General features: G+C 41.5%; 1 protein-coding gene across 1 annotated transcript; it reads right to left on the reverse strand.

Moving 5' to 3' along the window:
- Positions 1-6,676: 6,676 nt before the first annotated feature.
- On the reverse strand, positions 6,677-8,790 carry LOC149067831 (uncharacterized). The gene is made up of 9 exons (XM_089252375.1): positions 8,673-8,790; positions 8,212-8,533; positions 8,023-8,115; positions 7,852-7,915; positions 7,427-7,650; positions 7,241-7,340; positions 7,014-7,171; positions 6,847-6,900; positions 6,677-6,701 (listed from the first exon to the last, which is right to left on the reverse strand). The coding sequence occupies exons 1-9, from the start codon at positions 8,788-8,790 to the stop codon at positions 6,677-6,679; spliced, it is 1,158 nt and encodes a 385-aa protein (XP_089108501.1).
- Between the last annotated feature and the right edge of the window lie 7,114 nt (positions 8,791-15,904).

Genomic DNA, 15,904 nt, shown 5'->3' on the forward strand with positions numbered 1-15,904 from the left:
GCATTGTTAAATGCATCAAAGCCATTGGTTTTTATGACAAATTATAGTTCTTACAATACATGTCATTGCATCACGTTTTATGCATACTTTTACCTTTTGACATGAAAAGAACAATTCTTGTATTGATTTTATATGGACATTTGTTTTGGCGCAGCTTGACCTAGATTGTCCTTGCGCCAAAAAAAATCAAAAATCCAATCCAATCCCTGGCCGTTTTACAGTTGCGCATCATTTCTTATACTTTTGATTTGAGAATCTTCGATCATCATTGTGCTGGTATTGAAGGTGTTCATTGCTGGGAGGTATCTTCACCGCCTCCCTGTTTGGGCTTTTCCTCGTAACTGAGGAACCCGGCAATGGGTCAACCTCCGTTGCCCAATGCAAGGCGCTACTATCGTTACGGTACTCGGCGTATAGGAGATTTTTTGACGCTATAACGCTCTGGTTTCCACCAGGCGATGTAACGTCTTCCTATATTTTTCCTGTTGCTTCTAGTTGCATGATCGTGCTTGTTGTAATGCGACTAGGATTTTCAGTCCATTTTGTTTGCATCAGTTGACCGTCAGGGTCCATCCACTCTTACTGTGGTCGTATCACTGTGTGCGTGGCACGAGATGAGATCACGGGCAGAAGACATGGCGTTGTTGCGAGCGACATCTGTCGGGATTCACAGAGGTCAGAAGATTTTGTAAAGTTGGCAGGGGTTGGTTAAGAAATCAAGGTGGTATCGAGTGTTGTCGCCATGTATTGGGATGATCTGTTAGTACAGATCCTCCCAATTTAGGAGAACGATTTCTTGGGGACGCAAGAAGGTGTTTACCACGTCTACCCGATAATTCACGATTTCTCGGAGATGGTCGTATCGAGTCTCGCTAATGCTCTCGAACTGCCGCTGGTTCAGATATTTTATGTATGCGAAAATCTTCGGCAGCTTCAGGTCCCTTCTGATACAGACGTTCCTCACGAACCAGGGGGCCCTTGTTAGGCGACGCAATATTTTGTTCTGGCTTTTTTGCAATTTAATCGTATTGTGAAACCTTACGTGTGCCCATACAGGCGAGGCGTAAAGCATCGTTGGCCTTATGATAGATTTGAAGTAGATGACTTTATTTTCAATTGAGAGTTTTGCTTGGGGGAAAATTACACGATTTAGCATCCCCATTATTCTGGTGGTTTTGTCTGTGACGTAATCTATTTGCTCCCTGAACATAAGTTTTTTATCAAGGAAGCATCCCAAGTATTTAATGCATTTCTCAGGACGGAGGGCAAGTTCGCCAAAGTCAAGGGAAAGATTTTCGTCCATTTTGCGTTTTCTAGTGAACCATATGAATTTACATTTGTTAAAGTTCATTTTTATGTCTGATTTTTCGCACCAGTCCTCGATTTGCTCTGCTGTCTCCTGTAAGTTCTGCAAGGCTTTTGTTGGGTGTTTTGAAGCACAGAGGGCAGCAGCGTCGTCAGCAAAGAGAGCGAGCATGCCGTTCTGAGGTGCTGGAAAATCGTCGATGTAGATGAGAAATAATAAGGGGCCGAAGACGCTTCCCTGGGGGACGGAGGCTCGTTGGATTGGATTGGATTTTGGGTTTATTGGCGCAAGGACCAATTTGGTCAAACTGCGCCAAAACAAATATAAAAATAAGAAAAATGTCCTTTTGTCATGTAAAAAACTAAAACTGTGCATGATAAAAAGCAATATGAAACATAAAACAATGACATGAATTGTAAAAACTATAATTTGTCATAAAAACCAATGGCTTTGATGAATTTAAAAATGCGAGATGCATCGCAATGGTCAGATAAAATGTCACGAAGTGAAAGATGATTCTGACCAAAAGCGGTCGTAAAATGATGACGATGGTGCGAACAAGTAAAAGCATGGGCAATGGACTTTGACAATGAGGGCACTGCGGTTGACTCTCTCGTAGTAAAAGATATGATTGTGTGATGCGACTGTGTCCTATGCGTAACCGGGCAAGCAGAACTTCTTCCTTTCGGTTGGTACGGAGGCTCGTACTGCTCTTGTGGTAGAAAGGGTATCGCCAATTTTAACTTGGAAGGTTCTGCCAAGGAGGTACAGGTAGAAGAAGACTACTAAGTATGGGGGAAAGTTTTTTTGTATCATTTTGTCCAGAAGCGTAGCATGGTCGCACTTGTCGAAGGCCTTGCTTATATCACAAAAAAGGGCCGCCACTGTGACTTTGTAGTTGAATGCAGCCGTGATATATTCGGTAACCCATTACAACTGGATGACACAAGAGTGTTCATTACGAAATCCGTGTTGCTCCGGACGTATGGTCTGATGGGAGTCCAAAAAATCGTTTAGCCTCGCGGTAACTATTCGTTCGTATATCTTTGATATACTTGAAAGTAAACTTATCGGGCGATGATTTGATGCTTGCCTGTGTATTGCTTTCACTATTGAGTGCTTCCAGGGGGTTGGGAAGTAATTTAGTCTAAGTGAGTGGTTGAAAATATCTGTTAGTGATGTGATAATGTTTCTGGAAAAGCTTTTAATTACTTTGTTTGTTATGCTATCTGCCCCTGGTGCTTTTTGTGTATGGAGTTTTTTAATTAATTTCAAAACCACCTCCGTTTGTGAGGGACATATGGTCAGGACATTCGCGGTGTTCGAAGATGTATCTTGAAACCCTGGCTCGAATGCTATTGGCTAGCAGCGGAGGTTGTATCTGATTGGGTGAGAATGTGTCCGCGAACATTTCGCCAATTTCGTTCGCCGTGTACGCCCCTGCACCATTGTTTTCTATTCTGGTTATTGGCTTTTGCTTTGGCTGGCATATGCGCCATAGTTTCCATACTTCACCATTGTAGTGAGAGGCATTTTGAACAAAATCTCTGAACCGGTCGTTTACGTGTTCAGTTGTTTCTTGGCGTAATTCGCGGACTAGACGGTTTAATTCCGTTTTGTCCTGTCTACGCCAGAACCTTTGCCATTGTTTTCTGATGTAGTTTTTATATCTAATTTTTTGCATTATGTCTTTGGGAAGACCAAATTTCCGGCCTGTGCAGATTTTTTCAGTGGTGGCATGCTGACAGATAGATTGTATGGTTTCAGTTAGTTTATTAATTTGTTCATCAATTTCTGTAGAGGAGGGATCAGTCAAGGGTGGGAGGTCTACTCCACTGAGTTCCTCGCTCTCGCTTATTTGGGTCCAGCTTACTCTCTTGATTTTTTGTGGTACCACTGGCAGCTTAGCGTCAACGTGAATGAAAAAAACTGGGCAGTGGTCAGAGGTTAAAATATCGTGTGCGTGTAACAGTGCAGGTTTTTTGATAACCCGAAGTCCAGTACGTCTGGTCTGTGTGCTCTGTTGCTGGGAACGTACGTTTTAGTCGATGTTGAATGCATGGTGATCAAGTTATCAATTACATCCAAGAGGTGATTCAAGAGACCCGTCTTTAGTGAATTATCTATTAGGGGCAGTCAAATCATCAGTGACAGAGGTGGTAGATGTACTAGCCACGGCATTATCAATATTAGTCGAGTCATTTAATCCCTGAATTTGTGTGTGATTAGGACAAATAAGAGAGTCATTTTCTGTACGTACAAGTATTATCACATCATTACCACTGTGTATAGATTCATTTTTCATACTTATATCTCCACTTGCAGAGCTATTTACACATTCATCAGTATTATTTGCTAATTCTGACTCAGATGTTGAGCAATTACTTGTTGAATTAGCTTTCGAACTTCCTTCACTCGTTGAGGAACTTGAGGAATTATCACTTACACTCTTGTCCTCGATTGGGGGAGTTGGGTCGATGTCATTTGGAATCAAGTGAAAACTATTGGGAAGTTAAGGGTAAGTGTTACTGTTATTTTTTTTTTATACCCTTTTTCTGAATCAGGATCAGAGTTGGGAGTGTCATCAGAACTTTCCTCACTTTCTGAGTTAGAAATATTTTTTTTCTTTCTCCTATGCCTCCCCTTTTCAGATTCAGAGGGAGACTCAATAGGAGTCGAGGTGATGTTTTCGTTACCTTTCGAAAAATGGGTCAACAATTTGTGCATTCAAAATTCAAAGAATCAAAAAATTCTATTGCACTATTGGCAAAGAAGTGAAATTTTTCAGATTTTTTTTGCCTTGAGGCAGTTTGCCATACAACAAGATCCATAATGATTGAATCAAATTTGTTGGCAATATTACAGTTCTGACCAACATGATTCAATTCGTCACTTTCTCTCTTTTTACCCTTCACATATACAATCAACAATTCAATGAACTTCTTTCTCAACTCCGGGGACTCGTTTGCCTCCGAGGCCCAGCCACACAATTTTTTCACTACCGAATTATCTAGGTTAGCAAAGGGGCACACCTTTCCCATTGTTGACACGCATACAGGGTGAGTAGTATAGGCAGCGGTATACCGGAAATGGACGGCCTTGACCACAGGTGGGCGTGGCCGTGTTGTTGCACGGAGGTCACTTTGGAGTGGGGTGTGGCCATCATGATGGCGGCCATATTGGAGAGGGGATTTTTTCCCTCCTGTGATAGATTCGTGTTGTTGGTCGATGCGTGGTGGCATCATGTGATGACTGTCATTGGGTCACGTGACCTAGATATGCCCCCCCCCGTCAGTTGATTATCGTGTTGTTCGACTGACTGTCACGTGATTATTTTTCCATGTTGGTTAACACCAGATGGCAGCACTATCGATATACTTTTTCCGGGGAAAAAACTTACCTGGATTCGAACCCGGGAAGCAGCGTTACGAGCGCGTACTCTAACCACTGGACCACAGAGTAGTTATTGTGTGACGTGTTATTTTGAGTTATATAAAAAATATCGTGACGAATTTTCTTTATCGGAATATATAATATTATGACTCGATCTAACTGGTTCCATAGATTTGACCTGTGTATACCGCTGGTTATGTTGATTGTATATTGCACATTCCGATTTGGAATGTTTGTCGGTTTCGTTTAGAAATGGACGGTTTAACTCCACTGGTACTTGGCAACTTCGTCGTCAGCTTGCTTCCACATATAGTGGACACAAGCGGCTACGCGTTGCCCTGATGGAGAATATAAATTCTCCATTATGTTATATCGAACCACTGGAAGAATATGTATATATGTAATTATCTAGATTAACCCAGGCTCCTAGTGGTCCAATATACATTTAGAATAAAACGATGACTCATGAAAAGAAAGAATCAGTTAAATTTCAATAGCATTTAATATTTAACCAAATGATCATATGAAAAGAACGAGTTATTTACACAAATAAAAGTCAATTAAAAAATCCATTTCCACGACACCAAAATCTGCATAATACATAGACAGAATACTTATATGTTCAATTATAATAATTTTAACTTGATGTTGGAATAACTCTCTCTTTAATCACTTTTATACCTAATTTCGCCATCTGCCCCCTATTAATTCCTCCTAATTTAGATTTTAACTAAACCTCTACAATTCACTAAAAATGTGGTAAGAATCCCTTTCATCACGGATGATCGCCGCTCCTGATGCTCATCGATTGCATTGTGTAAAAAAAATCTAACTACATCGTTTTTTTCAACTTGATTTCTAGCTTGCACTAATCAATCTAATTTAATTTTTCAAAGATTCCAAAAAGTAAAGTTTTGAGGGGTACCAACCCCCTATTTCTAATTGGTAGTCCGGCTTCAAAAGAAAGATCCTTCCATTGGGTGATGAGGATTACGTAGGTACAAATTAGTATAATATTGACATCATTGGTCAAGGTTCACCCCCTACGATCTTTCGAAGCATATGGGAGGAAGACGTTTTCTGTGGGGGGGGGGGGTTGTTCAAAAAAAGAAGGAAAAGAAAAGTAGAGAGGAAGCAAGAAAGTCAGAAATAAAGTTAATTGCCTGCAGGTGGCAATACAATGGTCAATAGGCTTCAGTATATAGGGGGGGGGGGAGAGAGAGAGAGAAAAGAAGAATACGGAGCGGCTATTACGCAAACTTTGATGGGGCCATAAAATTAAGGAGTGTTGATGGAGGCGAAAGAGCATGTTTTGTACATTTAAATGGCTTAAGTCCCCTTTCCCCTTATTATTATATTGGGCTGGAAATTGGAACTCTCCCGCTTCATCTGATAGCGATAGCTATTTGACGCCATAGCAATTAGGTCTCTGAAGGACAAACCTTTTTAGGTGGTTTTACCTCCGTCACCTTCTTGGGTTCTCCGGTAGATGATTTTCCCCTTCTAGCGAGGAAATCATCCCGGATCTTCGAGCTTTGTTGTTGCCTTCTCCCGAAATTCAGCAGGACACGAAAAATCCATGACCTATGGCTCATGCTCGGATGAACTCGCTATTTAAAGGATCCTGGACCCTAGGAAGCGATGTGATTGGTTATCGTGATCTGACTCCGCCCCCTCCCGTAATACACGTGACAACATTGTCCAATCACGAACTTGTTTGGTCCGATTTCGCTCGTGGGTATTATTACGTTAGTATTTGCGCGTTGGCAACACGTTAAAAGATGATTCTATTGTCGAGTAATGATTCTTCGACGTTTAGCATCTCTGGTGATTTTGTGGTCATCCACCACACTGAGCTTGGAAGTAAAGTCCAATGAAGTGACCAATCCCTTCATAGCCTCGCAGTTCAACACTTCGGAATTCTTGTAGTTCAGCGTGAAGCCGCGGATCTTGCAAAAAACCTTCCCATCAGACCCCTTATATGCATAATTCTTGGCTCCACCTGTAACAGAAAAAAGATAAATTGAATTATTTTAATAAAATATTTTCGAGAGTAATGAATTTTTCATAAGATTGTTAAAACAATGACGGCTTACCTGAAACGAATTCCGAAATCACGTGACCATCAAGTTCGTCCGTGAACTCACCGAGGAAAATCTCCCAACTTTGGATCGTTCTTTCCATCGCTGGCATAAATTATCCTATAAAATTAAATAAAAAAATGATTACACTGAAAATAAAAATACTTGAATTACATAAAATTATATAATGATGGGCATAAATGACATAAAATTATGTAATGAATTTCACTTACGAATCTGTGTCGAAGTACAACAGATTAGTGTCCATTTTTTCCATTTCGAAATACAGTTTCAGTCTGGCCCATGCAGCCAGGAAAACATTTGTTCTGTCTGTTTGGGGCAGGAACTGTACAGCAGCAACTTCGGGGGTGGGTAGGTACAGATCTTTCACCTGAAAAAAGTAAATATTATTAAATATTTTTCAAGAATTAATAAATATTTAAAGGATAAATTTAAACACCTCGATAGCTGGATCATTTATCTTCTTATAAAAATCTTCGACTTTTGTCACGTATTCAAGTTGCACCTCATTTTCTTTCATTCCCCAACGTCCCCAAAAGCTTTAAAAGAAAAAGAAACCATGTTATTGAGGATAAATTCATGAGAGAATAGAATAGAAAAATGAACTGTAATTGTAAATACTCACCTATTGAAACATAATTTCGCCACTTGGCGACGACCGGGGTTTATCGCTATATTTTCTGGATTTAACTTAACTCCTTCGACTTCCGAGTACTTTGATATGTACGCTTGTTTCTGATCGTCTGTGGAGACGTCTGAAGGCCAGCCAGAAGACTCTTGCTTAATTTTTAGAAATGCATCAATATATGGTGCAAAAATTCCTTCTTTTATATCTTCAAAATGATACACCTAAAAAACAAATTAGAAAATGTATAAATGTGAAAATTATTCAGGTATATTACAAAATTATTCTGAATCTAAATAATAGTCAAATGTTCCATCAATGTACCTCGTAGATTTCTTTGACGATGTAGCCTTTCTCTACTGCCTTCTTCACTTCTTCTGTAATCCAGGTCCCTGTTAAACAACGCTGTTCCTCGTTGTGATTACAGTCTTTCTGTCTTGTCTCCACACAGACACGACATAGGGGAAAAGTAAAAGTTTACCTCCAGATCTGCAACAAAAAAACAAAATGCAGTAAAAATAAGTTAGGTTTTCATTTCTAAATCATAATAACAGCAAATCTTGAGAAAAAACATAAGCAAAGTTAAATGAACTTACAGGCAAGGCAAGACCTTACAATGTACGATTCCAAAGTAATCGCCGATGTCAGTGAAATTTTCGGTGATCACAACTGGATGTCCAACAGGATATCTGTAAAGTAAAATAATTTAATTGATACATAATTTAATTGACCATTAAAAAAAAAAGTGAAAGATTAAAAAGAACTTACTTGCAGTATTTGTTCACCCACGGGTACAAAGTTGTAAAATCAATGTACTTGGCCGTGCCCTGGTAGAATAGACGCGTGGCACTTGTTCTACCACCGTAGAACGCACCTCGAGGGTTCTATCAATAATACCGAGACCTTCCACAAAATCACTCAGTTGCTGATCAGATTTTTTTAGTGCAGCAAATTCATGTTCCCACATGATCTCCAGGTTGAATCCGGCCGATTTGATCTTCTTTTCCTGCTCCAGTGTTTTCTTGTGCAGTTCCCACATGTGTGTTTGTGTTGTGGGGTTCATCATATCCTTTTCATAGCAGGACGAGCAGCCATGCCAGTAACATCCTAGAAAAAAAAAATAGAAAAATTAGAAGCAAAATAAATATTAGCAATATATTCAAAATGAACTTACCGTGAAACATGAAGACCGTGTTGTTTTCAGGGCAGTACCCGTCCACTATTACCCCTGCCACCCTCTTCTCACCAGTGCCGTTCTTCGAGTGCTGAATGGCTATGTCCTGGGTTGTGCTGAGGTAAATGAGCCATTCCGTGCAGATACGACTGCAGCTCGTCTGATTCACGTAGCCCGTAGCGGGAACCATACCTATCAGACTTTCACGGATATACTTTGACCTGTACGTGGCCATACAAGCCGAAGCAATCGTACTGATAGGGGTCCACACCCGTCAGCTCCAGGAACTCGGAACGAAACTGCAGACAGCATCGCCTCAAAATGTCGACATCAGATCTGTAAATAAAAAGAATTTAATTAAATAAAATATATAATTAATCTATTAAATAAATTAGCTTTCCATTGTTTCTGGTAAAAGATTAAAAGGAACTTACTTGCAGTAGTCGTACATTTCGTCTTGTAAGACGAACGTTTCCTTCTTCCTACCACTGATCAAATTTCTGTTTGTTGTCCACGGTGAAGCCTTCCGGATTATAATACGTTTTCTCGGGTAATGGACCTACTTAATCTTGGTTTTCTGGCCTGTTGAAAAGATGTGGAAAATAGCCATTTTTCAGTTCGGTGATCCCGACAGTGTCATTGGGAGGAAATTCAAACTGTCGATGACACGGATGTTCGAAGTGTCAAGACTTAGAGCCACACGGCACAATGAACGGTTTGATTCCTTGCTTGATGAGATATCTGAAAAAAAAAACCACTATTAATATCTAAATAAAAAATAAGTAAATATGAAAAGAAATAACCGCAGAAATGATACTTACTTGAGCAGGAATTGTCCATCAAAAGACTTCATGTTGTGCGCTATTACCGTAAACCCTTTGTGGGTTTTATTGAAAAGCCACTTGCAGAAGTCCTCCAAAGAGTTGTAGCCCTGGAAGACAAACTCTTTTCCGTCTTTATACTGGGCAACTGCAAAGTTGACCACATGTTCGCCGGATAACAGATCAGTCTCGAAGTCGAAAAAGATCAGCTTCTCCAACGGGAGTTTCGGCTTTACCTGCTGTAGAAAGCAGAGATGTCGCTCCTCCATGTGGTACAACTTGCAGTTACCACAGTACTTTTCGCCACATACGTGCTTGATTTACGGCCGGTCCTTTGCTACCAAAAACTCCTTACAGTTCAGAATAGCTCTGTTCTTTCCTTGCGACCTCTAGGTCTGTGACAGTCTTCACAGACCCGGGTTATACATGGGGCGCAAACATCTCTAAAACAAGTGTTGCATTTAACTGTACATCTATGTCTTGGGGTGTAATGTGATAGGCCTCCTCGTGGTGCACCCTGGGTAATGCTTAATCTATCACACGTCATTGTCATCGCTTATTTGTGCTCATATCCTTCACTTTCAATAGCCCCGATTACATGTTTTTTTCTACACATTTTTTCTTCATTTTTTGGTATCTCAACCATAAACATTGGTAGTGGCTGCTTTGTTCTAGAGCTAGTCATTGTGGAAATGTTGATTACCTCTATGTCTTGTTGTTCAAGTTTTTCTTTTATTTTACCTATGGGGCAAGATTCGTGGAGGTTTTTTATTACTACTTTCATAGTTTCTCTAGGGGTGATTGAGAATGTATGGTATTCAAGTTTTTGTTCTTTTAAGTAACGTGTGACCGCTACCCAGTCGTCCATTTCATTTAAGAATAGTTTGAATTCCTTATTGGTGTTTTTGCCTGAGTATGTCCCTTTGCATATTTCATCAGATAAGGCAGGCCAGTCATATAAATTAGGTTTAATGGAGCTATCTGCCTGAACTTGTTGATTTTTTTTTGCTGTTCTTCTAGTTATGTATGTTCTAAATGTGCCTGTGGATGCATCAATGTTTTCTTCCTCTCTCTCTATTTCTGATTCTGATGTGGCTGATATATTATGCTCCGGAATTGGTGTTTTATTTAGGCTGGTTTTTTTTCTTCTGTTTGTGCTCCCTGGTTCATTTGGATTATCTGTTATATCATTTGATTCTACGCTCATTGTCGTTGGCTGGAGTGGCGTAACCCTCTGGGGGTGTAATGTGATAGCCCTCCTCGTGGTGCACCCTGGGTAACGCTAAATCTATCACACGTCATTGTCTTCGCATATTTGTGCTCATATCATTCACATTTCAATAGCCCAGATTACATGTTAATTTCCATTCACCTTACAATACTTGTCTTGCGTCTGTTTGTCCCGTACATATCCTTGTATTTTGTGTCCAACCCCTCATTGTGGGCCCCGCTCAGGCGGGGAGGGCTCCTCCCAGATGGGGCATTGCTTCTAGCTAGGGACGCTGTCTACCTGCGTGTTTGCCGTGCGTGGAGACCCGTAAGGCTGGAGATGGGGATCCTGGTTAGCCTCATGCGCTAGCTTTGGCCTGGATTAGCCCCGTCTGGGTCAATCGGCTGGTCGCCTCGGTGGCTGAAGGGGTTACACTACTGGGCAGGTAGAGGGGCCTGGCCTGCCGGACGTCGTTGAGGTTTGTTGGTGCTGCTTCACGACGATCTTGGATCCTGAACGTGTCTGCTCGCCTGCTTCGGTGGTGTATAGCTCCTACCTAACCTGGCGTTGCTACTAACCTTCATCGGTTACGTGTGCGCGTCCCATTGAAGGGCTCCATGGTGGGCATGGTCGGCAGGGGCCGAACACATTATCTCCAAAATGGGGAAAAATCAAAATGCACCAAAACGTCAACGTATAGCTATGAGCGAAACAATTGTCACTCAACCTGCTCCTACTGTTTCATTTTTCTTCCTGCATTGTACTGACACTGATAAACCGCTGGCCAAAGTGTCACCATTCATAATAGACAAAGCTCTCTATGGCGCAATAGGCACATTAAAATCAGTGAAGGCTCTTCGTTCAGGAGACCGTCTCATTGAAACTAACACACCTAAACAATCCGAACTCGTTCAAAAGCTCACATCTCTCGGAGACATTCCAATAATAGTCAAAATCCATCCCACGTTGAATTATTCACGTGGTGTCATTTCAGATAATAACTTAATTAACATGGATGAAGAACTACTAACACAAGAGCTGGCGTCTCAAGGCGTAACATCTGCCAAACATATTATGAGCCGCAAAGATGGCAATCCAGCTGCATCACGTAACATAATCCTGACATTCTCATCACCGACATTGCCGAAAGATATTAAGATAGGCTATTATAGCCTCAAAATCCGCCCATACATTCATAACCCTGTTAGATGCTTTAACTGCCACTGCCAGAAATTCGGTCACTCACGAACGACATGCCGAAGTCAACCCACCTGCGCAAAGTACGGTGAGAAGGACCACATTTCGGACAACTGCACTAATTCACCATTCAAGTGCGTCAATTGCGGTGCCGACCACCCCGCATATGACAGGAAATGTCCGAAATGGAATAAAGAAAAATAGATACAGAAGATCAAGGTCCTTAATAACACATATATCGAAGCACGCCGGCGTATAACCTCTAACCAAACTGCAATAGGTAATAGATTATACTCTAATATGGTAACATCGTCAGCTGATACGACTAACAATATCACCAAAGCATCTGTAACAACTCAGACTGAACGAATAGCTGACACATCAACTCAAACATCATCTAACCAACCGTGCAATAGTTGTGGCTGCTGTTGCTCCGCTGGATTCCGGAGGGTGTCCACTACCTTCGAAGAAGAAGCGGGAAAACAACGGCGAACACATTGTAGTTATTTTGAGATACTAAACCAAAAATCATCTCTGCAAACAAATCGAAAAAGGAACCATTCAAGACCGGATGTTTCACGAAAAGCTGTACAGAGAGCGCTGAAATGTCCATCCATGAAGAACGTGTCACTAATTGATGACACATCATGGAGCTTGACAATAGATCAGATTCCGGTACTACTCGCCGTAAACTAGACCTTGAACCGTCTACTTCTACTTAATTTATGGCCAACATAATTCAATGTCTTAGATCCAATTATGAAAATCTCAAGGATTTGATCAATCGTTATCATCCTGTTTGCGTGGCAGTCCAGGAAACTTTTACGAAGCCCTCGGCGACATTCCCTTTTCCGTATTGATTTCGATGACGGGAGTAGAACCCCGTCCTGTGGAACCAGCTCACGTGTCGTCGCGCGTTTTAACGCTGCGCACGAACCTGCAAGCCATCGCGGTGGAAATCTCTCCTGGCCTAAGAATTACCATCTGTTCTATTTATTTGCCACCAAATGACACCATCTTACAGAGAGATCTAGAAGATCTGATTGATCAATTACCTCCACCATTTTGTCTTCTTGGAGACTTCAATGCACATAATATGATTTGGGGTTCTAACAGCAACGCCCAACGTGGGGAAATGGTAGACGACATGGACCTCGCCATCATGAATGATGGCAGTTTCACTCTTTTCCATGCCCCAAACAATAGTTTCACTGCAATAGATCTATCCTTATGTTCACCTTCACTCTTGCCCAAATCCGTTGATCCGGACCTCCACGGGAGCAATTTCCGTCTAGTGGTTAAGTGCCTTGATCGAAGCCATAGCATACCTGAGGGTCCTCCTCGGTGGAAGCTTGTGGCCGCCCGATGGGCAGACCTCACGGTCAAGGCGGAAATCACGGAGGATATGGTTTCGCAACCCGACGTCGACCTTGTGACCAGTTGTATCATCTCTGCAGCAAATGAAACAATACCCAAAGTCTCCTCGAAACTTCCTAAACCTTGGTGGAACCACGAATGTAATCTTACGATTAAAGCACAAAAGAAAGCATGGAGTAGGTTCCGGCGGTATCCTACCCATGACAACAAGTTGGCATTTTTAAAAGCAAAGGCGATAGCGAGAAGAACCAGGCGCCAGGCTCAACGCGAGTCCTGGCACAAGTTTACCACGGGAATCAATTCATCTAAAGTCATTTGGGACCGGATCCGAAAAATCAATGGTCATTATCAGTCTCATCCCATCACCATTTTAAATACCAATGGCACAATCATCAGCGATGTGAGGGATATTGCGGATACCATCGCCGCCCATTTCGCCACTGTCTCCAGTGATGCGAATTATCCCCCATCGTTTCATCCCATTAAATCATCAGCCGAACGTACATCGTACACCTTCCGGCCTTTTACACCGGAGGGATACAATTCATGTTCACCTTTCATGAACTGACGACGGCCTTGCAGCGAAGTCCTGACTCAGCTGTAGGGCCCGATGCCATTCATTACTCCATGATTCGGCATCTCTCACCCGAATCTCACTCACATTTACTCATATTATTTAATCGGATCTGGGTCAGTCATTCATGTCCTGGCACCTGGCGAGCAGCCATTGGCTGCAACATTGGCTGCCATTGGCATGCAACGAACCATCTCTTGCATTAAGACGCCAACAGCTTTCTTTGAAATATTATATAAATCTGCCAGATCATCCACTTCATAATGTCATTTTCAATCCGTCATTTCATAGACTTTTTGCTGACCTGAGTTGTGGTCGGTTTGAAAGAAAAGGAAAGACTTTTTGCTGCTCGCACCTTCATGTGTTCCATCCTATGGTCTTCGTATGAGGGCACTCATAGAAGAACTACAAATAGACATCAGTCGCGTGGCGCCTGTTGCTCGGCAACTTGGCATCAGTTTCCACCAGATGTCTCTCTTTCATCCCTAGATCCATCAAAGCTCTCATATATCGACAAATATTGCTTAGACACACAGGTAAGTACAACAGTTACTTCCCCATATATACCGACAGCTCCAAGAGCCCCGGACATGTCGGTTGTGCCTACATATGCTGTGAGGAGACATCTTTCAAACTTCACGACACATCCTCTATTTATTCGGCGGAGCTGTACGCTATCCTTCAGGCTCTACGTCATGTACGATGCATTATTTATAGTGACTCTCTCAGCGCATTGCAAGCACTGTGTTCCTTCACTTTTCACACATCCTTGATCCATCACGGTACCACAGTAAAATTCTACTGGGTACCAGGTCATGTTAGAATACCGGGCAATGAGAAAGACAACGCAGCTCTAACCACCACCAACATTGACAATAGCCTTTTGGTTCCTGCTAGTGACCACTTCTCAATCCTCCGAGAAGTGATGCATCGCCGCTGGCAGGATCGTTGGACCAATCAAGTAAATAACAAACTACATGCCATCAAGCCCGCACTTGGCCATTGGTGTTCGAGCTGCAGAACTAACCGAAAGGAGGAAGTTCTGCTTGCCCGGTTACGCATCGGACACAGTCGTCTCACGCAATCATATCAGTAGGGGAGAATTAGCGGTTCTGGGATACAATAGGCCTGCCCACGAGAATAATGGGTGCTGCCCCCCGATAAGAGAATGGCGAAGGTGAGGGACACTAGATGGCGCTTTACTGTTTTTTTTTTCCTAAATTAAATTTTTTATTGGGGGTCATTATTAAATTATAATTGTTTGTCTAAGAGGGATCTTTCCTAAATTATCATTCCCACGAAGAGGCCGGAAAACTTTTTTTTCATTAGGGGTCGTTCTTAAATTTAATTTTTTATGTCACATCTCAAAATATCGGGTTGTTCTTAAATTAAATTTTTTTATGGCACACAACACTCCATCTTTCTTAAATTAAACTTTTTTTTATGTTAGTCTGACTAAAAAGTTTTCCTAGAAGTTTCCAACGCTAAGAGAGGGAATTATCGTTTTTTAACTTTCCCGTCGGAGCCGTTCTTACTTTTTTATGTAAAAAGTTTTCTTCCCACACAAATTAAATCCCCAAAAAAGTTCTCACCAAGATATTTTTTCAACACTTTAGCTGTAAAAAAATAATAAAACAAAGGAGCAATAAAATACAGAGTCATTTTATTCGAATCAAGTTTTCATTTATTCAAATATATATACACGTAAGAAAAAAAATAATTGAATGAAAAATATTTACATGGAAAGAAAAAAATAATTCAATGAAAAAATATTTACAGCACCGTCTCTATCCGGTTGCGATTGCGTAATGACCATACGCAAATGTTTTTACACCATCACCGAGAATATATCTTTTATCGTCACGGGGGCACAGCGATGTTTTTCGCAGGGCGACCGTTTGCAGTTTGTGATTCATGGAGGATATTTTCATCATAGTATTTTTGATGGAGGCAAGCCAGATAATCTTGATGTTTTAGTTGTTTTTTAACAACCGCACGAACGACCCCTTTAGCGGTCTTTTTCTCCGCGACTGCTGTGACCATGCTATACATTTTTGAACGCAAACCGACGAATTCCACAACGGGTTCACCGCCGTTCTCATCCTTCATGACGCCCACCACTTTT

Source organism: Pholcus phalangioides, unplaced genomic scaffold (assembly GCF_987345545.1).
Source record: "Pholcus phalangioides strain wild (caught in Gottingen) unplaced genomic scaffold, Ppha-v1.0 ptg000028l_1, whole genome shotgun sequence".
Classification (NCBI taxonomy): Eukaryota; Metazoa; Arthropoda; class Arachnida; order Araneae; family Pholcidae; genus Pholcus; species Pholcus phalangioides.